Here is a 26,510-nt window from a genome sequence, read left to right as displayed (position 1 = left end):
GGCCCGCGGCTCCTCTTCCTCCCCCTCTTCTTGCTCTCTGTCTACCACCAGGGGACTAGGGCGGCAGAGAGCCCACACCTAGTCAAGAAACTCACTTGGCAGGTCATCTCACAAACTGGGAAATGGTCTGGCAGACGACCGCCCTTCATACCCCCTTTACATGGTGGCCCCCCCTAACCCCTGACTTCTGTCAGTTGGCATTGAATTCGGGACTCTGGGAGGTTGAGGGCATTAAGCTTGATGCCTTAAACTCCTCCACCCACCCGGGGGGGGGGGTGCATTGGCCGGATCCGGGATGCCGTCACCCTCAAGCAAGATGTAGATTCGCCCAGTCGGACTTTTATGTCTGTCCGGGGGGATGGGAGGGGCTGGGCCCTCGCCAAGAAATGCGGGGGGGGGGGGGGAAGGAGATTTCTTCTGCGCCCAATGGGGCTGCGAGACCACTGGCGCAGCATATTGGAGTCCTAGCTCTAGCTGGGACCTGATCCAGACCAATAGAGGATTCAGGAAGGCTACAGGCGGGGGGTCTTGCTCAGCTGGGTCCACCGAGGTCAGCCGATTCGAGCCCGGGCTCTCACTCCCCCTAAATATAACTTTCACTGGCCCGGGGAAGGCTGATAGAAACTGGCAACGGGGGCGCACTTGGGGGCTCAGGTTATATGAAACCGGATATGATCGGGGCGTAAGATTCACTATCAAACTTAAGATTGAGGAGGCCTCCGCCCCTATAGGCCCCAATCAGGTTCTCTCTGACCAGAAGCGCCCCTCCTTACCTGTTCCAGCACCCCCGAAGATTACCCCTCGACCCGGTTCGATTACCAGCCCAGGTTTAACTCCGGCCACTACCAAACCGCCCCGGCCAGGAACCGGAGACCGGCTCTTGGGTCTGCTAGCAGGGGCTTACCAGGCCTTAAATGTAACCTACCCAAATAGAACGCAAGAATGTTGGCTATGTCTGGTTTCCCAACCTCCCTACTACGAGGGGATAGCAACCCAGGGTAATTATACTAACACTCACAGTCCCCCTCCGAGCCAATGTCTAGGGACAGCCCAACATAAGCTCACAATCTCAGAGGTGTCAGGACAAGGACTATGTCTAGGGAGCGTCCCCCGCACCCACCAACACCTGTGTAACCGCACCCTATCCATAAGCGCTGTCCCTGGTTATGTCACCGGCCCTAATGGTACCTATTGGGCATGTAATACTGGGCTCACCCCCTGCGTTTCAGCCTCAGCCCTCGATCTACCTCTGATTTTTGTGTGCTCATCGAGTTGTATCCAAAGATTGTTTACCATACACCAGAGGAGATTTACCCACACTTTGAGATGAGACCCTATCGGTATAAGAGAGAGCCGGCGTCTCTCACTCTGGCCCTATTATTGGGGGGGCTGACTATGGGAGGAATAGCAGCCGGGGTAGGGACAGGCACCACCGCCCTAATGGAAACCCAACAATTCAGACAGCTCCAAGCGGCCATGAATCAGGACATTCGGGACCTAGAGGAATCAGTAAGCGCCTTAGAAAAATCCCTGACCTCCCTCTCTGAAGTAGTGCTCCAGAACAGAAGGGGACTCAACATTCTATTCTTACAGGAGGGAGGGTTGTGTGCCGCCCTTAAAGAGGAATGTTGCTTCTATGCGGATCATACTGGGGTGGTAAGAGATAGCATGGCTAAGTTGAGAAAACGATTAGAACAGAGACAAAAATTCTTTGAAGAGCAACAGGGATGGTTTGAAGGATGGTTCAGAAGGTCCCCCTGGCTCACCACCCTCATTTCCACCCTTCTGGGACCCCTTCTGATTCTATTACTCCTCCTGACGTTTGGGCCCTGTATCCTAAGTAGACTTGTCCAATTTATCAGGGAACGCGTCTCTATTGTTCAGACTTTGGTATTAACCCAGCAATACCAAAGGCTCAACCAGATGGAACTCGAGTCACGTCACCAATCTTCCCCATGAATGGAGGATTCCATTCCTGAGATAAGAAAATGGGGGAATGAAAGACCCCCAGCCTCCCCGCCTAACATAGCTTAGCCCAGTTGTTTTTGAATAAAGCCTGAGAGGTACTGAGGAGTTCAGTTAACGGACATGGAATAAACAGAACATTTGTGGTTAGCCACCTGGCCCCAGAGCGAGGAACTAAAAGGTCAGAAAAACACCCTGTACCCTAGACAAAAGCTAGGCGTGGCGAGTTCGGGGAGAAACCACGAACTGTCCTGGGTTTGAACCTGGCCTCATTTGAATCATCCAATCAAAACCCTGTAACCAGGCTTCTTGCTTCTGTACCCGAGCTTCGGCTGCCCGACCCTATAAAAACCCTCTGCTCCAGCCCGTGGGCGCGCCAGTCCCTTGAGCTTCTTGAGAGACTGTGTCGCCCCGGGTACCCGTGTTCCCGAATAAAGCCTCTTGCTGTTTGCATCTGATTCGTGGTCTCGGTGTGATCCTTGGGCGAGGGTCTCTCCTGAGGGAAGACTGCCTTCAGGGGGTCTTTCACTACGCAAACCAGGCTGGCCTCAAACTGACAGATCTGCCTGCCTCTGCCTCCCAAGTGGTAGAATTAAAGGCATGCGCACCCCCATCCCCACCCTCAGCTAACTTCTTTTTTATCTGCTCCTTTCCTTTCCAACTCAGGCCCAGCCAGAGAGCGCTGAACATGCAACTCTGACCCAGTCACCCAGCCTTCAGCCTCTCTGCTATTAATAATACCCTGATGTCAGAGCTATATGGACCCTCGTCCCTTTCGTTATTAAGCTGTTTACTCCTCTGACAGCATTGATAGTCAAATGCAGTGACAGTGACTGTCACTGGTTACAGCTAGCTTTGAATGAAATAGCCGCTATTGATCTCATCCTGGTCTTCATCCCTGTCCCAGGGTTCATGTATATCCTAAGCTAGCAGTGTTTTATGTGTGAAAGGGTGGCCTGGCTTTGGGAATGTGGAAAAGCAGATAGTCCTGCCCTCAAGGATCTTCCAGCTAGTGGAGCAGACAGGCACATGATTGTAATTCAAGGGGTAACTGGAACAGAGGTGTTTATAAAGAGATGTGTGGGTCGAATAAGATTTTTGGAGGAAGACGACCCTTAAGCCAAAGGTAACATATGAGCAGGGGCTGATAGTCAAAGCAGGTAGAAGAAGGACCAGAATGAACAAAAACTATCAGGTCCAAACCCGCAAGGGTTCGTGCAGAACTTAACCAAGAGGCCAGGGCACGCCGCGGGTGCACCGTGTACAGTGGTGGAAGAGACACTTGAGAAAACCTTAGACTTCTGCCATTCAAGAGGCTTCTTTATGCAAATGAGACACGGGCTGGTGTCAGCAAGAATAAAGCACCAAACGACCATTGCTTTTGTGTATATCGCCGTAAGGTCCAGGACAATGACACAAATGTTCATGATCCGCACAAGTAGACAATCAACGTTGAAGGAATGGACATAAGCGCTCTGATTATGTCTCCAATTTTTTTTCCCACAATGTTTCTATCACGAGAGATGACGATGAGCCCAGGACATCAATTTGTGGGCAAAAGGAACGGGACGGAGGAACTGCCATTGTGGGAAGAAAGGTTGCGGGCAAGGGGTGTACTGCTGTGGTGAATACCCCGAGACCCACCCACGGGAACCGTTCAACTGTGGGAGCAGCAGCAGAGGAGGAGGCCACCCGCAGGGAGCTGGCGACCCAGCTGTGGGTAGCCTCTTACCTGTGCGGGCCACTGCCCGCCCTCCAGGCGGAGCTTGGGTGCGACGCCTTTTCGATTGGCCGCGGCACTAAGTCCGGGGCGGGCATTCGGGGCCGGGCGCCCTTGGGGATTGGCCGGGTTGTGAACAGACTCTCAGTTTGTGGACGCCGCGGGTTCGTCCACAGCTCCGGCTGCGCGCAGGGCGGGCTTCTCACGGTCCCCTGTAGTCATTGGCTCGGTGCGGTTTCCTTGGGGACGTGGCGCCGCTGGCGGCCAGGCCTCCTTCCGGCTGTGCCGGGAGCCACGGGGAACCGCTGGGGACCAGGCTGGGCTGTGCAGAGGGACGAGCGGGCCTCGGGATCCCGTGAGTGAGATCGCGGGAGAGCTGCGGGGAGGAGAGGGACGGGAAGAGCAAGCGGGGTCCCCCATCCCTACCACCTGGGGTGGCGTGCTCCACGATCACGGAGCCGGCCGGCAGGAAAGCCTTGCGTCCGGGATGCGCCTTAGGGTCCTCCCGGCCCGGGGGGAGGAGAGAGACCCGACCCGGAGTTGGGGATCAGTACAGTGGGAGGGAAGTGTGCAGTCATTGCGGGGATCTGGTCCTGTGGGCACTGCTGGAGGTATGTCTGAAAGCCAGCCAACCCTTTCCAGGCTTCAGCCTTAGGAGATGCCGGGGACAAGGAGGCCACCTTCTCAGGGCAAAAGGAAAAGAAGGTGACAGACGTTGAGTCTACTGAAGGGAACCCATGGCTAGGTAAGGTTTGCACCCGTTATCTCTGGCAAAGGGGCTCAGTGGTGGGTGGTAAGCGGGTTGAGTGGGTGGGTGGGGGGCGGTGGGTGAGGTTTGCCCTGAGGCTTCTTCACCTGAACTTTGCATCCTGGTCAGGTGTATGCAAAGACGTCAAAGTGATTTTCTTTTGAAAGGCCAGTGCAATAATTTCCTGCCCATAGCCTGGGGTCGTGGGAGTAGCAGTGGTTGCCTCTGAAAGGTGGTGGTGGAGTCAGAGCCAGATTCACATTTTACTGTGTATCAGTTAAAGCTGAAGTTGAAAAAGAGTCTCTCTCTGTGTATAATTTGTTAAAGCATTAAAAACAATCAGTTAAATAACTTTTCTAGGTATGTACTTCTCCAGCATTGCTAGTGGGCATGTCGCAGTTTCTCTGATTCACCGGTGTTTAGGAGGTGGTCCCCGGGAGACTCATGATCTTTCCATTAACACGAGATGAAATCTTTGAATTACACTCGAGCCCAGAGTTTGGAAACAGCAGATGAGGTCTTTCTGAACTGCATAATAGAAATACTATGAGCCAGAAAGGTGTTTTTCTCTCATATGAGAATGGGGGATAAAAAACATTTAGCCTTCTTTTGTCATGAATTTTTGCCTTGAGGGCTTTCATCTAGTTTTAAAACATTTTAAAGCAGTCACTTACAGAGAGTTTTAAGGCTTAACAAATGTTTGTCTCATTCCAGGATCAGTTTTTCCTACCTCTGCCCAGCCTCCTGGTACTTCACTGTGCCCACAGTGAGCCCATTTCTCCGTCAGCGGGTGGCATTCCTGGGACTCTTTTTTATACCCTGTCTCCTTTTGCTTCTATTAATCATGGACTTAGGACATCGGGGCGCTTCGTCACCACGAGATAGGCAGTATGAGAGGTGAGTCAGCTTTACATCACTTTGACCAGCCTGGTGTTGAAGTTATAAACTTACTTTTGCGGCTAGGGGCTGCACTAGGGTCTTCACATGTTGGTAAGCACTCTATCACTGAGTTATGGCCTCACTCTCCTTTTTATTTTGGTTGTTGAGACAGGGTTCTCACTAAGTTTCCCAGACCCAGAATGATCTGGAACTCACTCTGTGGGCTGATCTTGGAACTTGCAGTCAGCATACAGCTCAGCCTCTTGATTAGTGGGCTAGCAGTCTGTGTCACCAGACTTTGCTATCTTTTTTTTTTTTTTTTAAATCTTTAATGCATACCTTTGACTCATGAGAGATATGATACTTTTATTAGTAAAAATGCATGCCATTTATTACATAGGAAGGTCCTAAGTCCCATTTTGGCTCTGTTCAGTTTTGGTTCAAGAATGCTGACGCTGTATTTTAACCATGAAAGATGGCTTTCTATTTTCTTGTCTGGGGGATTGAGGCTCACTGGGAACATACATGTTTAGGATTGCTGTATGCTTTTGATGAGTTGATGACTTCTCTGTCTTTGCTAAAGAGTCTCTAGCCTTGATTTTATTCTTTGTTCTGGTTTACTAGTGTGATATTAATATAACTATTTCAGATTTCTTCTGAATCATGTTAATGTGATACTTTTCTGGTCTTTTAAGCTTGTCTTTAAAATATTTATTATTAGCTGAGTGTGGTGATACATGCTTTTAATCCCAGCACTTGGTAGGCAGGGGCAGGTGGATTTCTGTGAGTTTAACCTGTGAGGACAGCCTGGTCTATAAAGCAAGTTCCAGGACAGCCTGGGCTACACAGAGAAACCCTGTCTTGAAGAAAAAAAAAAAAAAGAAAGAAAGAAAAGAAAAAAGAAAAATGTTTTTAGAGAGAGAAAAAGACGGTGTGTGTGTGTGTGTCTGTCTGTCCTCGTACTGTGTGAGTTTATGTGCACCACATACCTGAAGAGGCCAGAGGGTATTTGATCCCCAGGAACTGGAGTTACAGATGGTTGTGAGCCACCATGTGGGTGCTGGGAACCAAACCTGGGTCCTCTAGAAGAGCAGTCAGTGCTCTAAATGGCTGAGATACCTCTGCAGTCCCCATTTTTGTCTTATGTTCAAGGTGAGTTTTTTGTGGATCATTAGTTCAGCCTTGCTTTTTATCCATTTTGGCCGTCCATGTCTTCCTTTTAAGCGGGGTGGTCAAGCCATTTGCATTTTGTCTATTAATTAGGTCGAGGCCTGGTCTGTCTCATTGTTTGTGTTTGTCCCACCCCTTGTCCTTTCTTTGGAATTGAGCACATTTTCTATTTTATCCCTCTTGTTGGATCATCAGATATAATTTAATTTCCTTTAATGGTGGCTTTAGGATTTATAGTGCACAGCTTTATCACATTGCTTGTACTTGAAGTAATGTGTTGTAACAGAGTTTAACAGCAGTAACCCTTTGGTCCTCCTTCCCCCATAGTCTTTAAGCTATTGTCATACATTTTATTTCTGCAAATGGTGTCAGTTCCATGATATACTGCTATTGAACAGTCAGTTACCTTTTCAAGGATTTTTAAAACTGAAGAAAGTATTGTATGTTCACTCGTATAGTCTACAGGGGGTGAATTATTTCAATTTTTTTTTTCAAGACAGATTTCTCTGTGTAGCCCAGGCTGTCCTGGAATTTACTCTGTAGACCAGGCTGGCTTCGAACTCAGATATCTGCCTATCTCTGCCTCCCAAGTGCTGAGATTAGAGGTGTGTGCCACCACTGCCTGGCATTTCAACTTTTATGCAACAGAGAACGTCCTTACTTTGCTTTCATTTTGGGAAAAAGATCCATCGTTAAGGAACTCTGTGTTGATCACTTTCTTCTTGGCTTGAATGCTTTCTGAGAAGTCTGCTGTCACGTGTATCTTGGTTCTCCCTGTACACCTGTGTCCTTTCCTCCTGGGCGCTGTTTTGAGCAGTTTGATTGGGATGTGCTTTGTGAGAGTTTGCTACATGATTCAGGAGCAGCATTTTCGGAGCGCTCAGTCCGCACGATACTGAGCTACAGAGCCGAGTACAGCCTGGCCCTTGGATTTTTAGATCCATAAGGCTAGGCTTTAAAAACCAAATTTGGACAAAAGTTGATTATCATTTCTTTGTATATTTTTCTGTTTTCCCCTTCTCCTTTGAGGACCCTAGTTACATGTGTAATGAGCCCGGGATGCTTTCCCCAAATTAACTGATGATCTGTTGTTGTTGTTGTTGTTTTTCTCTCTGTGTGTTTTATTCTGAATGTTTTATTTCTATTTATTTTTTGATAGAGTCTCACTATGTAGCCCTGCTAGCCTCAAACTCTTTGTAGACCAGGCTGGCCTCAAAGCAGAGGTCTGTCTGCCTCTGCTTCCCGTGTGCTGGGATTAAAGGCATACCATTACCTGGCTCATTAATATTGTCTTCTGCAATGCTTCATCTACTGTTAATTTTATTCAGTGAATGTAGAATATCCTTTTCTCCTAGAAAATTCTCCTAAATGATTTACTATGCTTTCAATGCCCTGCCAACTGCACATGAAGGCCTATATTCTTTTATAGAAAACTCATGTTGCTATATTTTTTAGATTAATTCTGCTGAGGCCACAGAATTAAATGATGTCATGTTATATTCATCATTTTCAACATTTCAACATTTCAAATGATTGTCTTCTTTCTTTTTTTTAAAATTGCTACTCAGACATGTGTTAGGAGACTTTATGCTCCAAGTAAAAACTCAGACTGACTTAAATGATAATAATTACAAACAAAACAAAACAAAACCCTTACTGGCTCATATAACTTGATATCCAGAGACAGAGAGACCATGGGCGCCACATTCGCCAGCAGGATGGAAGTTGCTGTCTCCAGGGTTAGCTTATTTAATGGTTGTAAAGTAGCAGCCGATAGCACCCAGGGCCATAGGCACCCTCAGGTCCTTCGAGAGAGAAATAGGCTCTGCGTGGCCTTCTCATGAGGATGGAGGGGGATCTTGCCAGAATCCTCTAGCAACATGTTCCTTGAAGCTTCTGTGGTCTGAATTGTGACAGATGCCTATTCTTAGTTTTCAATGGTTCTGTCCCCAGAATTTCTCATTTCATATTTCATTTTGTTGTTAGTCAGCTAAAAATGTGTTGAAAGCCATGATACGCAGGTACCGCTGGGACACAGATGATTTGGTACCTTTCCTCAAGCTGCTTGTATGGTCAACCTTCCTTCTGTTAGAACTCCTGTTTATTTGTAGTTTGGAGTCGTCCTCTCCAGGAGAGAACATACTGTTTGGGTGACCATAGTAGCCAGCAGTTGATCTTAAGAAATTTGTTAATTAAAACCCTAAGTTTAAGATCCAAATTCATAAATTGAATTTCTTTGCTGCCGAATGGGATTTTCTTGACAGATCTTAACACAGTCCGTCCCCCCCCCCCCCCCCCCCCCGGAAGACAGACGGCATGGTCTGACGATGGTATTCCACAAGCATGGTCTGACTATGGTGTTCCACAAGCATGGTCTGACGATGGTATTCCACAAGCATGGTCTGACGATGGTATTCCACAAGCATGGTCTGACGATGGTGTTCCACATGGATGAGCTAACATGGTGAGGGTAGACTGTCAGAAGTGAGTAGTGAGCTATATGGTAGAGAGGTCGATTAGGGCCTGGCTTGTTAAGCTGTTGGATCACGAGTGGGGATAGGAGTGGGAGCGGGGGATAGGTGGGAGTGTTCAGAGTTCACCAGGGTAGAGAAAAGGCTTGGAAGGTTTTGAAGAGCTGCGTGTTACAATTTGCTCTTTAAAAAGCTCAGCAGTGGTGGTGGGGGGAGTGAGGGGGGTGGGTGACGGTGGCGGTGGCGGTGGTGACAGTGGCGGCGGCGGCGGCGGCGGCGGCGGCGGCGGCGGCGGCGGCGGCGGCGGTGGCAGTGGTAGCTGCACACGCCTTTAATCCTCAGGAGGCAGAGGCAGGTGGATCCGAGTTTGAGGCCAGCCTGGTCTACAGAATGAATTTCAGGACAGTCAGGGCTACACAGAGAAACCCTGTCTCAAAAAACAAACAAACAAACAAAAGCTCACTTTGATGGCATTGTGGAGAATGAATTGGAAGGAAATAAGGAAGCAGAGAGACTTACTGTAGTACTTGAGTACAGATGAGGGGTAGCCTGAAGTTGGGTGGCAGCGGCACAGGTAGTGGGTGGAAACAGTGGTCTGTAGGAGGTAGAGTGACCGTAGTTCTTACTAACCACTGTATCCTAAGTGACTAGCTCCAATAACTAACTACTCGTTAGGTTGATTTAAGTGAAAGAAGGTCTCTGGGACTGTGGAGCACACAACTGTTTGCTGTAAGGACATGATTAAAGTCCTCACACCTTGAAACGCTGTGGTCAAGCTGCCAGCAGCCTTGTACCCTACAGCTTATTGTTGCTTAATTAGTGGCTGTGTACACACTGCCACAAACAGCTTGTACGTTATAAATTCCACGGTGGCAGCCTCCGCGAGACTGTGTGTTCATATCGTGTCAGACACTGAGGTACAAAGATGAATAAAACGTGGCCCCTGAACACAGAGTTCATAACCTCATTAGAGAGCAGACCTGAGGGAATAATTGAGATAATCATTTCAGATCAGGAACAAAGTTAATCATAAATGAATCCAAAGAGACCCATGAGTAACTGACCACATGTCCCGTAAGTTCATGTACTTTACTGATAAGATAGGCTGTCATATACAGCTTTCTTTTCTTCCTCCCCCTACTCCTCTTCCTCCTCTTCCGTCTCCTCCTTGTTTTGTTTTTGCTTTTGCTTGTTCTCACTCATAGGTCAGGATGGCCTGAGGATGCCCCAGGGCAGCCTCAAAGGTTAGCACTCTTCCAGCCTCTGACCCTCCTACACTGCGATTCCGGTCAGGAGCCGCCACGAGCCGCCACGCCATTCCTGACCTTTCCCAGTGTTTTCATGTGCGTGGCTCCTGCTTGTCTCACAAAACCAAAGTTACAGCAAATTAGAACGGTGGCTCCTGGGAGCTCAGGTTCCCTAACTGCAGTGATAACCGGCATGTGACAGTGGGGCAAAGGAGGAATTTGTTAAAGACAGACGGAAGCCATGTTGTATGGCATGCCTGTAATCCAAGCCTAGGGATGTAAGGCCGACTGGGCTGCATAATAAGATCCTGTCTCAAAAGTATTGGGGAAAATATACACTGAATAATTCAAAATTTCTACAGTGTCTATCATGGTAAACAGCTCTGTGTATTTTGTTAAAACTTTTATTATACAGTCTGATAATTTAGTTAATGATGATCTTGGATAATTGCTTGTAGTCTTTTATCTTTAAATCACTTAGGGACCTGTAGCAAATGTAAGTGACAAGGTCTCTGAAGTACAGAGGCTTCCAGTATTCGGCCTAGGTGAGAACCTTAAGGCTGGTTATAGTTCCTTGGGGCGGTATTGTGATTTTAGGGTTAATTAGCCCTAATCATTTGCTATGCGGGTGATCGTGGGGAGGCTTCTTAATATTCTAGAATCCTATTCATTTTAATGCATAAAGTGGGAGTGAAAATGATTTCTTATCTTGTGATTTGAATAGGAATAAAGCATCTAGCCGGCTGGAGTGGTGCATGCCTGTAATCCCAGCACTTGAGAGGCAGAGGTGCTGAGATCCTGTCTTGGAAAAACAAAGCCAGCAACAAATAAAGAAATAAAATGTCTAGACTTCCCAACACATTGATTGACTTAAGCAGATGTTAGCCCTAGGATATTATTTGAAATAATGTTGATTTTTCTATTCTTTAATTCCCTTCTCTGCCCTGAAGTGTGTTCTGAAGACGATGGCCAACACTGTCTCCATTAAAAGTTCTGCTTTTTCTTTGTTTCTTTCTCTCTCTCTTTTTCTTTCTTTTCTTTCCTTTTTTCTATAGCAGCTGCTGCTGCTTGAGTACCAGGAAGCACTAGCCACCAATAGAGTGTCAAATCAGGTAACTAGGAATCATGGGGAGAGCTTTATCAACAGTTCTGAAAGATTGAAGGCAAGTCTATGTGCTTGTGACTTTGATATTACATACAGTTATAATATAGTTACACTTGTCCTACTTGAGTTCTTCCTAAGTCACGTGCTGAAGTTTGAATCCATGTTCTGTGGTGTTCCACAGAGGGGGCCATGCTGCTGGGAACTGACCACAGGTGTCCTCACAGGAATGTGGAGACCTTTGCTCCAGGAGAATGTGCCAAGGAATACTGCAGCATTCTGTGGTCTCAGTAAATACGGCTTAAGCTTATGGTGATCTGCATCTTTGTGTTTCAATACGTGTGGAAGTGATGTTTTGTAATATTTTAACTATTTTCTGTTAGGGACCTTTAATTTACATTTTATTCATCTCTTAGTGATGTACCATTTCTAAGGTAATACGACTGGAAATGTTAGAAGCTCCTGTGTGGATTTTCTGAAGGCGATTTCAAAACAAAAGAGTTGTCTTTCCTTTTTTATTGTGAGCACATACCCATATTGTTTCTGGAGGTCACAAAGAAGTATTGCATTAAATTAAAATAAAAATGGTTCACTTCTGGATATACATTTGAAGTTAGGTTTTCTTTATAAGAGTTTGAAAGAAGTGCTGGAGGGATAGCTCAGAGGTTAAGAGTACTGGCTGCTCTTCCAGAGGTCCTGAGTTCAATTCCTGGCAACCATCTGTAATGAGATCTGGTGCTCTCTTCTTGCCTGCAGGTGAACGTGCAGGCAGAACACTGTATATATAATAAATAAAAATCTAGAAAAAAGTTTGAATGAGCCCTTTTCTGGTGAAATTGAAGACACCTCTCCACATGCATTCATTTGCTTATCTTAATGCCATTTATTCCACTTAAAAGCAGGGGTTTAAGTTATAAATGTTCTTGTCTGCTTTGGTTAATCTTGTTAGGCGGTAAGCAGTAACCTTTCAAACTGTTTTTCTGGGTATGTATTGCTGTCAATCATGGACAGCTACTGTAATGCCCCTGTGTTTGATTTTGAGTTATGAGTCGGGTCATAAAATACCATGACATTCAGCAAAGAGCTGGTAGGTCCATAACGATGGAGGCCTCACTTATTGACTTTTGGCACATTGCTGAGTTCTATTTGAACTCTGAAAGGGGTTTAATTGGTGTTGATCAAGCAAGCTGGGTAATAGTTTGGTCACTTATAGCTATAATGCTGTTAATCTTTTCAGGATAATGGTAGTGCAAAGCCCTCGTCTTTCATTTCTACTTGAGGGGATGTGTTTGTGGTTAGCTTTCATTGACTCAGCAGTGACTAGAGGAAGGTCTTGTTAGAGAGAGAGGAGGTGGGAAGAGGAGGATTGGGGGAGATGGAGGAGATGAGCTGTAAGAGAGAGGGGAAGGTCAGCAAGGTGTGTGTTGGAAAACTGGCTCTTTCTTGGGAAGGTGGCTGAAGAATTCCGAAGCTTTTAGATACTTTCCCTTAGGCTTTGGGTCCTTTCTAGAAATTGTTTTGTGTGGTGTCAGCCAAGGAGATGGGTCCAATGGTGCACGTGATTCACCGTGATGCGAGGCTAGGTCTGCAAATCGTAAATGAAGCCATTCAGGAGACTGGAAAGTGTAAGCGGGTGGATGAGGTTATCCAAGGTTAGCACTCCAGAAAGTGGGACTTCTGCTACTTCCTGAGGGAAAGCTCTTCTTCAGTTACCTGTCTGCATACAAGATAAGAAAAGGAGACTTCCTACTGCCTGCAGTGATTGCTCAAAGACTGAACTAGGGAGCGGAAAATAAATGCCATCTGGTCCTTCCTTTCTGCCCTGTGGTCTAAAGCCAGCTGACATTTTTTTCTTTTCGCTGTTTCTGTCATGGTGAAGTCTAAAGGAAGAGAAAGCTAAGTTGAGATGCACCAGAATTAGAACTGGGAAATTGCTTATTCCAGCAAGAATCAGGAAGGATAACAGGACATTCTGCAAAGTCATCAAGACTGTCTGAGAGGCCGGTTGATTTTGAGGATTGCAGAAGGAAGACATGGAAGAATTGTGAGCAAACTAATAGCTCCACGCTGTGTGCTCCGGTAGCAGTGAGTACCGAGTGACCCAGTCTTAGGCACAGGAATGTAGGGACCATTGACAAGTCCTGCAAGTAGTTGGCCTGCTCTTGAGAAAGGCCTAAGCTGTCTACGGCCATACCACCTTGAGTGTGCCCGATCTCGTCTGGTCTCGGAAGCTAAGCAGGGTTGGGCCTGGCTAGTACTTGGATGGGAGAATGGCCTAAGCAAATGGAGAAAAACCTTAAGGGTTCATGCTGAAATGTACACGAGCTACTACTCAAAGGGCATAATGGCACTCTTAGAACAGAAGGCATTTTCAGTGGCCCTAGAGATGGTGCTGTGGTTAAGAGTGTATATTGACCTTGCAGAGGACTTGAGTATGGTTCCCAGCTCCAGGAGATCTAGGCTCCTGGCCCCTTAAGGGCACTTGGGCCAGGTTATTGGCGCACATCTTTAGTTTCAGCACTCGGGAGGCAGAGGCAGGTGGATCTCTGTGAGTGTGAGGCCAACCTGGTCCACAGAGTGAGTTCCAGGTGAATTGAAGCTACGTAGTGAGACCCTGTCAAAAATAAACAAATGAAAATAAAGGCTTTTGAAAGCACTGTGGGCATTATCAGAGCCCCCCATTGCTGCACAGTGGCTTCTTCTGAGAGAGCAGGCTGGGCAGTCGTTAGCCCAGGTTTGATCCCTAATACCGCATTAACCAAGTAACCCCAGGACTTGGGAAGTGGAGGGCGAGCGAGATACAAGAGACCCTGCCTCAAAAAAAAAAAAAAAAAAAAAAAAAAAAGAGGCTGGGAAACCATTCCAAAGGCAATGAGAAAGAATAAGTAGAAACCAGGGTGAGAGGGCGGATGCTTGGGAGGAACAGGGTAGCATTGCAGCATTGGCTGCCAAAATGTGAGTCCTTGGGGTCCCCGGGACCACGCTGAGAGCCGTGAGTTCAAAACTGTTGTAATGATACTGAGATGTTAGGCACCCTTTTCATTCTAGTAATTCACATAGAGTTCAAGTGTGCAGTTCAGTGGTGTTCCGCGTGCTTCCATTGTTACCAAGCAGATCTCCAGAACTTTGCCATCTCGCAAGTCTGAAGCTCTCTGCCCATCAAATGACAACTCCCCTTTATTCCTCCTGCCAGCCAGTGGCCCCCAGCTATCTCACTTTTGTTTCTGTGACTGACTCTTTCACACACCTCATGCAAGTGGAATAAAGAGAGCGTTTATCTTGTTGTGGCCAGCTTATTTCTCTTGGCGTCATGTCCCGCGGTGGCTTGTAAGGAGCGCCTCCTTTGTCAAAGCTGAATAGTGTTTCTTTGTATGCATTGGCCCCGCGTGGCTTCCACTTCCTGACTGCCGTCATTGCTGTTTGCCGTTTTCAGCAGGTTGACGACATTTGCCGCCATGATGTAAGAGGACATACAGTTGTGATGGCTTAGCACAAACCAAGACAGCGGTGCTAAACTGTATGTGTAGTTCCTGCATTTCGCTTTGCGATACAGTTGTCATGCGTGGGGATCTAATGCACTTGATGGCGTTTTGTGTACTGTGTAATGAGATGAGAAGTAGGCATGAAAAGTAGGCATTCGACACTCCTGCACCCCAAAGCTGTCCGAGGGAGAATCCTTGGGCAGGTAAGCGGTGAAACACTATTTTTACTGTGAGAAAAACCGTAGTTTTCAGATTTACGTATTTCATAGATATTTTATTTATTTCTAAAGATTCTATCTTAAATCTGGGTGTGGTGGTCTATCCCTTTAATCTCAGCACTCAGGAGGCAGAGGGGGTAGTTCTAGTGAGTTCTAGATCAACCTGGTGTACTTAATGAATTCTAGGTCAGCCAGAGCTACATACTCTGTAGTGAAACTCTCAAAAAAAAGGAGAGTATGTGGGTGGAGAAATGGCTCAGTGGTTAAGACGGAGGATGCAAGTCTGATCCCAGTACCCACAAGGCGTCTCACAAAGGCCTGTAACTGCAGTTCTAAGGTATCCTACACCTTCTGGACTCTTTGTGTGCCAGCCCTGCACATGGTATGAATGCGTGCATGTGTGTGTGTGTGTGTGTGTGTGTGTGTGTGTGTGTGTGTGTGTGTGTGTGTTTGCAAAAACTCAGACACATAAAATAATATATATATCTTCAAAATTTAAAATTTGGTATACAAAGGTTTAAACCTTAGGCCTTGTACATGCTAGGCAAGCAGTCTACCACTAAGTTACACTTCTAACCTGTAGACCTTCTCTTGAAAATGAATGATAAACCTGTTACTTATAAAGGAAACTAATGGCAGTATTTAAATAGAAAATAGTTGAGCTTCCAAGTGGGAAGTAGAATTTCAAGTTCATCTTTGCAGCTGTGAATTTGGCACTTCCCAGGGCCTTAAAGATTTTTATGAGAAACACTGGTGCTGATATTAGTGAATTTTTAAACTCTAGAATGAAATATGTCAGCGTTAGGAAGGTTTGATAATTAATTGAATCAAGTTTTTCCAGTAATGATGTTACAGAATCATGCCTTGTTACAAAAAGGTATCCTTTCTGTAGCGCATGATAAACCAATAGATTTTAAGGTAGCAGAATACAATTTTTTCTTTAGTAGGGCTTTTGTGTTGGTTTAGGTTTTGGTAGTTTGTTTGTTTTTGCTTTGTTTTGAGACAGGGTCTCTTTATGTAGCTTTGGCTGGCCTGGAGCTTACTATGTAGACCAAACTGGCCTCCAGCTTACAGAGATCTGCCTGCCTCTGCCTCTGAGTGTTGAGATTAAAGGCCTGAGCCACAATACCTAGCTTGTTAGTTTTTTTGTCAATTTGACACAAGCTGGGTTCTTCTGGGAAGAAGGACACCTCAACTGTGAAAATGCCTCCCTAAGTCTCGATTAATGAGCCATGACAGAGGGCACAGACCACTCTGAGTGGTACCATCCTTGGGCAGGTGGTACTGGGTGGCATTAGAAACCAGGCTGAGCAAACCACGAGGAGCAAGCCAGTGAGCAGCACTCCTCCATGGCTTCTACGTCAGTTCCTGCCTCCAGATTCCTGCCTTGTGTTCCTCCTGCTCTAACTTCTGACAGTGATGGAGTGTGACCTGAAGTGTAAGATGAAATAAACTCTTTCCTTCCCAAAGTGCTTTTGGTCATGGTGTTTATCACAGAGTACAAACCTGAACTAAGACAATTTAGGTTCCAGTTGTAGCAAATCTCTAAGAAACTCTCCTTATTTCAGGTTATAGTATAGAAGCAGAGGGTCTCCAGCATCCTGAAGGCCTGTCAAAACTACTTCTTGGTCTGGGGCTGTAACTCGGTGGGAGAATGCTTGCCTAGCATGTGTGAGGTTCAGTCCTTACATTATTCAACCAATGAATAAATAAAAATAAATTTTAAAAAGAAAGAAAACCTCTTCCCTTTTGCAGCAGGTGTGGAAGGTTAGACTATCACACACTCAACTAAAGCTGTGTCTGTAGCACATTGAATACCGAAGAAAATGTGAGAACGTTGATCAAGGCGCCAAAGACATTTGTGAAATTATGAACCAAAACCACTTGTTTCAGCAAGTGTGGCATAGATATGTACGTATATATGTATATATAAATATGTTGTGTTAATATGGAAGGAATTTATCATTATCTAAGTGATTAATATTTAAACATTTGCTGGGTCTAGTGGCTCACACCTTTAATCCTAGCACTCAGGAGACCGAGGCAGGTAGATCTTTGTGAGTTCAAGGCCAGCCTGGTCTATGTAATGAGCTCCAGGCTAGCCAAAGGCTACATAGTGAAATCCTGTCTCAAAAAAACAAAAACAAACAAAAAACCATTTTTCACTTTATTTTGTAAGATACCAAGTGTTCATAGATACAGCCCAAGTACACAAAAGCTTGGGGGCCCAATAGGACTTGAGGACGTTAGTGAAGACCCATGATCCGCTGAAGTGAGTGCTAGTCCTCTTCATAGATCCAGCTCCTTTCTGTTTTATCCATCTTAGGTATCTGGTTAGTGAAGACCCATGATCCGCTGAAGTGAGTGCTAGTCCTCTTCATAGATCCAGCTCCTTTCTGTTTTATCCATCTTAGGTATCTGGTTAGTGAAGACCCATGATCAGCTGAAGTGAGTGCTAGTCCTCTTCATAGATCCAGCTCCTTTCTGTTTTATTCATCTTAGGTATCTGGCTCGGGTAGGAGACCTTGAAGCCACCAACACCGAAGACCCAACTCTGAATTATGGACTTGTGGTGGACTGTGGTAGCAGTGGCTCCCGGATTTTTGTTTACTTCTGGCCAAGACACAATGGGAACCCACATGACTTACTGGACATCAAACAGATGAGAGACCGAAACAGCCAGCCTGTGGTTAAAAAAATCAAGCCAGGTACTTACTCATCAGAGTACAGTTTGTTACTAATCTTACACCTACTGTAGGTGTAAGAAGAGAAAGGGGAGGAAGGGAGCTCCCCTTGTTTTTGTGGGGATCTGGGCAGTGGGAGGAATCTCTCACTTAACTGTCATCCTACACTTCTTTCAAAAACATAAATGTAGGTCTTTGGACAGAATCTTATGAGTGTTTGTTTTCTGAGTCTTATGTGATGTTTCTCTCTCTCTCTCTCTCTCTCTCTCTCTCTCTCTCTCTCTCTCTCTCTCTTTCTCATACATACACACATACACACACACACACACACACACACACACATGCACGCTCATGCACACACACACACACATGTATGTATAAATGTTTGATTTTTCTTAAGGAATCTCCGCAATGGCAGACACTCCAGAACATGCCAGCGATTACCTGCGACCTCTGCTGAGCTTTGCCGCTGCTCATGTGCCCGTGAAGAAGCACAAGGAGACCCCCCTTTACATCCTCTGCACAGCGGGCATGAGGTTGCTCCCTGAGAGGTGAGATTCAGGACTTTAGGGGACTTAGGGAAGCGAGTCCCATGCAGCCAGGATGGAGGCAGGTGAGGGGACACCACACAGAGTTCACAGGTGGCGAAGGCCTCTTGCTCAGAAACAGAGTGGAGCCATCCCTGTACCCAGTTACTGCACGGCCAGGCAGGCACGTCTTCCTGTCCTTTGTTGCTCTGGCATCAGTATCTATCTGAGGTGACAAAGGGGTTCTGAGTTTGGATTGAGGGTGTGGTGGCAATTGGGAGTGGTGGCAGGGGTGACTGGGTCATGAAGCGAGTGTGGTGAGACCGTGTTTGCACAAAGGCAGTAGAAGACTCACCTGAGGAACAGGGTTCATACTGAGCGCTCTGGGGAGACTAGGGCAGCAATTTGACTTTCTCTGTAACTCCGCCTGGGTCCCGTGATGACTGGTGAGTCCCCCCTCTCCCTCTTACACAAACCTCTGCTGTGGGATGTTTTGTATGTTAAATGTGTTGTTCTGATTGGTTAATAAATAAAACACTGATTGGCCAGTAGCCAGGTAGGAAGTATAGGCGGGACTAGCAGAGAGGAGAATTGAGAGAACAAAAGGGCTAAGAGGAGACGCCAGCCTGCCGTCCAGGGAGCATCGTATAGAGGCAGCAGGTAAAGCCACGGAACACGTGGCAACATATAGATTAACAAAAATGGGCTGAGTATAAGAGTAAGAGCTAGACAATGGTAGGCCTGAGCTAATGGCCGAGCAGTTTAAATAATATAAGCATCTGTATGTTTATTTTATAAGTGGGCTAAGGGACTGCCGGGCCTTGGTGGGACCTGGAGAGAAACTCTAGCTACAAACCTCAGTCTCTGTTGCTTTAGATAGCTTTCTCAGACCTAACCAGTTCGATCTTTCTCACCTGAACCCTGAATTCAGCCTGATATCTTTGTTGTTATTTTTTCAAGACAGGGTTTCTCTGTGTAGCCCTGGCTGTCCTGGAACTTTCTTTGTAGACCAGGCTGGCCTCGAACTCACAGAGATTTGCCAGCTTCTGTCTCCTGAGTGCTAGGATCAAAGGTGTGCACCATCACTTCAAGAAAAGATGCTAGGGCTGAATATAGAGCCAAGCTAGGGAGGTGATCCACCACTAAGACTTCACCCCCAGCTGCCTATATACATTTTTAAAAAAGGTTTGTTTTTATTTCATGTGTATGACTGTTTGCCTCCATGTATGTATTGCACCACATGCGTGTAGAGCCCACAGATGCTAGAAGAAGGCATTGGGTCCCCTGGATCTAGAGGTTACAGATGGTTGTGCGCTGCCATGTGGATACCAAGAACCAAACCTGGGTCCTCTGCAAGAGCAGCCAGTGTTCTTAAACACTGAGCCACCTCTCCAGCCATCCCTATGTACTTTTAAAGGTTTTTTTCTTTTAACACTTTGTGTGTGTGTGTGTGTGTGTGTGTGTGTGTGTTCCAACAGAGGTCAGAGAACAACTTGCAGGAGTTGATTCTCTCCTTCCAACATGTAGGCTCCAGGGATTGAAGTTTGCTTGTCAGGGTTGGCAGCAAGCGCCCTTCCCTGCAGAGGCACTCGACTTTTATTTTTCTGGTAATAGGAACCCCAGCAGGTGTGAAGTAGTCTTTGCCTGCAATGTTGATTTGCGTTTCCCTCCTGCAGACCTTAGGGAATTTTCATAGACCAGTTGGCCATTTGTTTGTCTGTAGAGGAATATCTGATCAAGTCCATAGTCCCATTTTAAAATCAGGTTGTGGGTTTCTTTCTATTAAGCTGTAGGAGTTTCTCCTGTTTTGTTTAGTTTTGAGGACTAGCCCCTCATCAGATGTGCAGGTTGCAAATACGTCATCACGAAGCTTGCCTTTTCCTTCGGTTGCTTGTTCCAGAGGCTTCTTGGCTTGGTGTGGTCCCACTGGCTGACTTTGGTTTTTGTTGCCTGGTCCTTTGGTGCCATATTAATGAGCTCAGTGCCAACGTCAACATTGGAATTGAGCCTCCAGGAGTGAGCATAAGTCTCATGAGCATTGGGCATTTCTTACTAATGGAAATATTTTTCCTTGATAAATAGCAGTTTTCTTTTCCACACATTTACATTTTCTCACTGGGTGTTTCCTAAAACTGCAATAATAAAAACCGTAGCTGTTGATGTAGAGCTTTGATCTGGTGTGCCGAGCAGGGTAATAACCCCCAGTTCTCTGCTCAGCGGACTTCTTGCCTCCCTGTAGACTCCTTGAGTCATTTGCCTGCTGGCTTTCTGGTGAGAGGCAGGTCGTTTATGTTGTCACGAGAGGCCTTCTAGTTCTCTGTTGACAAACTTTCGTTTCGATTTTACCAGCCACACTTTAAATGTTACAGCTATAACCTTACATCATTACAGGAAGTCCTAAAAGTGCATGCACCAAGCCAAACAAAACTGTTCATTCTGCCTCCCAGCCTTGTCATTTTGTGTTGGTGCCTTTTCTTTGTGTATCTGTATGTAATTTCTATGACGTTATAATCATCCTATAATTTATATTATTTATTTATTTTAGACAGGATCTCACTGTATAGCCTCAAATTCAGAGAGATCCACTTGCCTCTGCCCCCCAAGTGCTGAGATTAAAGGCATGAACTACTGTGTAGCTGAGGATGACCTTGAATTAGAGATCTTTCTGCCTCTACCTCCAAGCACTGAGATTAGTGGTACGCATGCTCTATCATGCCTGGTTGTTTTTTAGTGTGGTCCTAGGGCTGAACCTAGGGCTTTGTTCATGCGAGGCAAGCACTCTGCTAATCAAGCTACATCCTCCACTCCTAGAATTTTCTTTTAGGTTTATTTTTTTTTTTTATTTTATTTGTATGAATGTTTTGGCTACATGTATGTATGTGCACCACATGTGTGCCTGGTGTCCAAGGAGTTCAGAAGAGGGCTTCAGATCCTCTGGGACTGGAGTTACAGCTGGTTGTGAGCCTCCATGGGGATGCTGGGAATGGCACCCAGATCCTCTGTAAAAGCAACAAGTGCTCTTAATTGCGGAGCCAAATTCCCAACTCCAGAGTGTTTGTTTTTTGAAGTAAGTAATAATATGCTTTGTTTGTGACCTTCTGAAATCCTGGGAAGAGAACAGATGGCAGAAGGTGAGGGTGCCAGATTACACAGCCTGCGGCTTGCCCGAGGTCCCACCACCTAGGCAGGGGAGGAAACCCAGAACAAAGATCACAGAGCCTCCCAGCAGGGCTGGGCCCAGGAACCTGGCTAGGGGTTAGCCACCATTTGTGTGTCTGGAGCAAAGAAGACGGTTCATCTCCTGGCATTGCCTCTGTCCCAGAAGTTTCCATGGAGACAAAGCTCGCTGTGTAGGTCCACCCTGTGAGTCTGGAAGCTCTGAATGTCTGTCTTTACTGTGTTGAGCATTTCCCAAGCATTGTACCTTCTCTTTGACTTCTTTTCTGATCAACTTCAGTAGTGCATGTGTCCGTTCTGGGCTTAATGAAATCATGGCTGCCTCTAAGGCAAGTCAGTTACTGATATACATCTGCCTCTTACTGTAAGAACCTGCCTTGTATGATTAATACCTTACTATTTTATTAGTATTTGCAGGTAGTGCTTGTGAGTCATCTGGACTGTGTTTGAATATATCTGCACTAGGTTTTATTTCTTTGCTAACAATCTGCCTCCTTTTTATTTTATAATGGAAATACCCTTTAAAATTAGATAAAGGTATTCACAGGGTCTTATTTCATTTAACTTTTAAAGATATTTATATTTTTGAGATTTATAATATAATTACAGCATTTCTTCCTTCGCTTTCCTCCCTGTAAACCCTCCTGTATATCCCTTCTTACGCTTCTTCAAGTCCATGTCCTCTTCTCTCGTTCCTACATGCATGTATCTGTACACATGTGTGTTCCTGACAATAACCTGCTCAGTGTGGATCACGTTACTTGTACATGTGTTTTCAGGGCTGACCATTTGGCCCCTTTGGTGTTCTCTTCCCTGGGGAAGACCACCTCTCCGGCCGCCAGTTTTCCTCGGGTGCTTGTGGTTCTTGTTTAGGGTTGAGGCCTCGTGGGCGGTCCCCGTTCACTGTGGCCCGTCCGTTGGTGCGGTCATTGTTGAGTTCGTGTTTGGGAAATCATGTTGGCGAGTGTTTGTTTTGTTTGTTTTTTTAACGGTAGGAAGTTTCAACTATGGAAGTGTTTGTGGAAGGAGAGAGGGCAGTACAGCCAGTCTTCTTTAAACTAGGGCTCTGTGGAGTAGCTCACAAGGTTTTGTCACTAAGTTTAAAGTAAAGAAATGGTGTTGAAAAGAAAAGTTTCATTCTGGTGCAGTATATGAGGAGGTTTTTTTTTTTTTTAATTTTATTTCATTTGAAAAATTTTAATATTTTATTTATCTTCAATTATATGTGTCTGTGTGGGTATGTATGTGCACATGAGTGCAAGTACCTGAGAGACCAGAAGAAGCTGGAGTCGCAGGTGGTTGTGACACTTGATGACGGTGCTGGGACCTGAACTCAGATCCTCTGCCAGAGCGACAAGCACTCCTAAATCCCAAGCCATCTCCAACCTCTGCCTCTGTTTTTGTTTTTTAAACAAACTCAACCAAGTATATTGAAAATCTTTTCATGTTATCATATAAAAATATAAATTGACCTCATTCCTTGTAACATCAATATGATATTAACTTCGTGATATAGATGCCCCATAAATGAACTAATCCCCTTGCTGTCACCTTATTTCCCCAGATTATTATCGTAAGTAGTATTATGGTTGTCTTTATTGCTTGGGTTTTATTTTTAAAGCATAGTGGCTTGGGTTGGAGAGATGGCTAGACAGTCAAGAACACTTGTTCTCTCAGAGGACCCAGGTCCAGTTCCCAGCACCCCCATGATAGTCACAGCCACCCATAACTCCAGTTCCAGGGGATGTGATGTCCTCTTCTGACCTCCGTGGGCACCAGGAACACACATGGTTCACAGACATATATGCAGGTAAACACTTATATACATGGAATGGAACCAAATCTAAAACCAAAATTTGCTAAAGTATCCTGGCTGAACGAAAGGGTAACCACAAATGAACTTCAGCAAGGTGATACAGGTAGTTTACATGGCAACCAGCAATGAAGGGTGGTGCCCATCCCTCCCTGTCATCACCAGATCCAGCAAGCCCTCTCTTGTGGATCACTCAGTGTAGCTAGAGTTTTCCTGCCTGGCCCACAGTCAGGACAAATCTCTCTCACCCGCCAGTCCCACAGCCGCTCAGACCCAACCAAGTAAACCCCGAGACTTATATTGGTTACAAACTGTATGGCCATGGCAGGCTTTTTGCCAACTGTTCTTATATCTTAAATTAACCCATTTCTATAAATCTATACCTTGCCACGTGGCTTACCGGCATCTTCACATGTTGCTTGTCATGGTAGTGACTGGCAGTGTCTCTCTGTCTCAGCCTTCCACTTCCCAGAATTTTTTTCTCTGCTTGTCCCACCTATACTTCCTGCCTGGCTACTGGCTAATCAGTGTTTTATTTATTAACCAATCAGAGCAACACATTTGACATACAGAACATTCCACAGCAACTCAGAAGCATATCCAATCTGGAGAGGTGGATAGCCCCTTGTTACCCTTGTAAACTCTCTGCAAAACTTTATTATGTGTAACAGTTAACAATTTAAAACAAATGGGTGGTGGTGGTGTACTCGGGAGGCAGAGGCAGGCAGATCTCTGTGAGTTCAAGACCAGCCTGGGCTACAGAGTGAGTTCCCCTAAAGGCGTAAACCTATACAGAGAAACCCTGTCTTGGAAAACCAAAACAAACAAACAAACAAACAGAAAACCCAATTTAAAACAGTGTACATGAGATTGTATTGGAAAATTGGTTCTCCAAATATAATTCTGCACTTTTAATATTTTTCACTGAGTCATGGTGACATCTATCTGACCCAGTAGAATATTCCTGTGATAAATAACTTTAAAAACCCAAGATGGGTGGAGAGAGGGCTCAGTTGAGAAAGAACTTGCTTCTGATGTCCTCTTCTGACCTCCACGGGCATCAAGCATGCATGTGGTACACATACATACATGTAGGCCAAACACACATAAAATAAAATGAATAAATCTAATATTTTAAAAAAGGTAGATCCTACTTGAGGAAGATACCCAATGCCAACTTCTGGCCTCCACATATGTACATGTACACACACACATACACACGGATGCACGGATGCACGCACCTACCCACTTGTGCACTCACAGGCACAGTGCAAATCTAAGATGATTACTGGTCTCATTTTAACTAACGTTTTCCTTGGATTCATTTTATTATCCTTTGCTTTGTTTGTTCATTTTTACTTTGTCTAATAATCCCGGGAAAACACTTAAAACCTCAGAAGAAAAATACCCACATAGATACTAAGTTTCAAATGTTACCCTTGAAGTGGAAATTCTTATGAACTTTGGGTTCTGTACCTCATCTGGGTTTTTTCAAATGATAAGATTTTTATAAAGAAAAAAAGCCAACCCTTGAAACATGGAAAAGTTAATTGTTAGCTCTTATAAAAGATTATATAAAAGCATGTGGAACTCAGGGCAGAGTTTGTGTGGTCACGTGAGGCATTGTCTGTATTGTGTAAGATCTGAGGGTGAATTTGTGTTCTGTAATTGACATCTCCCCTCAGTAGTTGGGAATAATGTAGTTAGGATTGTTTCACAGCCTGTGACTCTGTGCTGTAATTTCCTATGACTTACTCCTACCCTCCCAGAGATAGAAAGCCATGTGCTCCTCATTTGACACTGTTGGAGTTACAGCATTATTTAAGGTGAAGGGACTCTAGCCAGCCCAAGCATGAATAAGGCTCTCGCCATATTCCTTCAACCCTGTTAAAAACCGTCAGATCACATTCCTGAAGCTGGCCCCCACGGTCTGTTCCCTTTTTTGGCCACTTCCTCCTCCTGAGGCCGACTACTGAGGTCCAGCTATCAAAGTATTGAAGTCCAGCAGTCAAAGACCCCCCCTTTAGCTCACCCGATAAACATGCCCTATTAAAATTAAACACCCCATCCTGACACAGGGTTTCCCATTTCCCTGTGGGCCGTGTCTGTCTCCTCTCTATCCCGAGGCAGTCCTTTGTGCCTGTAGGACAACGATCCCTGCCCCTCCCCCTTGTTCCCCTCCCTTTCTCCCTTGGCCTCTGTCTCTCTGGGGCAAATAAATCTCCTTTGTGCTGAGAACTTGGTCTTGGGGGTTCTGAGCTGATACTGGTCCCTAAGTAAGGGGTATCGCCTTTGTGTAGGAGGCTGTTCTTTGGATGTGGTCTGACCCTCTGAAGTCAAAATAGGAACCAAAATAGGTAAGAGCTAGACGAGAGGATGGGGTAGGTGGGGAGGTGTTGTTACAGGACTAAATGGAAGGGCAGTTTGTGATAAGAGGTTTTTGTTTGTTTTCTTTAAGAGATGGGGACTCACTATGTTTCCCAGGCTAGCCCTTGGCCCCTGGGAAAGCACTTCTGCCACATCCTCCTGGGCCACTTTGGTGCCAGTGAAAAGATGGTTAATAATTAACTTTGGGATTTTTGTGTTCTTTTTCTGCAGGCAGCAGTTGGCTATCTTGGCTGATTTAGTGAAAGATTTGCCGCTGGAGTTTGACTTCCTCTTTTCACAGTCTCAGGCCGAAGTGATCTCTGGGAAGCAGGAAGGTACTGGGCCTGGCGGGGTGGAGCTGGGTCGCCTCTGAGGCACTGGGGTTCAGCTTCCTTAGCAGGAGTGTGGGATTACCGTGTGCGCCCACTTTCCACTTTCCTGTCCAGAGCTGCCTTGAGTAGGTGTACAGTCTGTTTATAGATTCTGCACTAGTAATCTGTTTCAGATGGCTGTTTCTAGAAGTCTCACATTTGTATCTGGTTTTCACTTAGTACAAAGCACCATACTTAGTATTTAATGATTCCAAATGGATCTTTGATTAGCTAATTGCACATTTGGGAACATACTGTTCTAGGAGTTATGTGTAGTTTTCCTAATTTAAATGTGAAAGCAAGTTATTACATTAAGGTGTGGGGAGACCTTAATTTAAGGAATGATTACTGAGTTACTTTTGCTGTGTCTTGGGCTTTCCTTTTATTGTAATTACTGTGCAGTTTGTGACTTCCTCTAACAGAGCACTGCATTGATAGTCTCATGTGGCCTGGGCGTGCCCAGAATGATCAGTTGCTAGTGCCCAGAATGATCAGTTGCTACAACTTCTTTTCTGTTTTTTGAGACAAGATCTCACTATGAAGCCCTTGATGGTCAAGAACTTGCTGGC

General features: G+C 45.6%; 1 protein-coding gene across 1 annotated transcript in view; it reads left to right on the top strand.

Moving 5' to 3' along the window:
- Positions 1-3,845: 3,845 nt before the first annotated feature.
- Entpd7 (ectonucleoside triphosphate diphosphohydrolase 7) overlaps positions 3,846-26,510 on the top strand; it is a 46,767-nt gene continuing 24,102 nt past the window's right edge. Inside the window, exons 1-6 of the mRNA XM_059257750.1 lie at positions 3,846-4,040; positions 4,328-4,430; positions 5,148-5,330; positions 17,505-17,710; positions 18,087-18,237; positions 25,802-25,905. Of these exons, the coding sequence (XP_059113733.1) occupies positions 4,423-4,430; positions 5,148-5,330; positions 17,505-17,710; positions 18,087-18,237; positions 25,802-25,905 (652 nt within the window). The 5' untranslated portion in view covers positions 3,846-4,040; positions 4,328-4,422. The remainder of the gene's footprint in view (positions 4,041-4,327; positions 4,431-5,147; positions 5,331-17,504; positions 17,711-18,086; positions 18,238-25,801; positions 25,906-26,510) is intronic.

Source organism: Peromyscus eremicus, chromosome 1 (genome assembly GCF_949786415.1).
Source record: "Peromyscus eremicus chromosome 1, PerEre_H2_v1, whole genome shotgun sequence".
Lineage (NCBI taxonomy): Eukaryota > Metazoa > Chordata > Mammalia > Rodentia > Cricetidae > Peromyscus > Peromyscus eremicus.
This window is presented reverse-complemented; position numbering and strand designations above follow the sequence as displayed.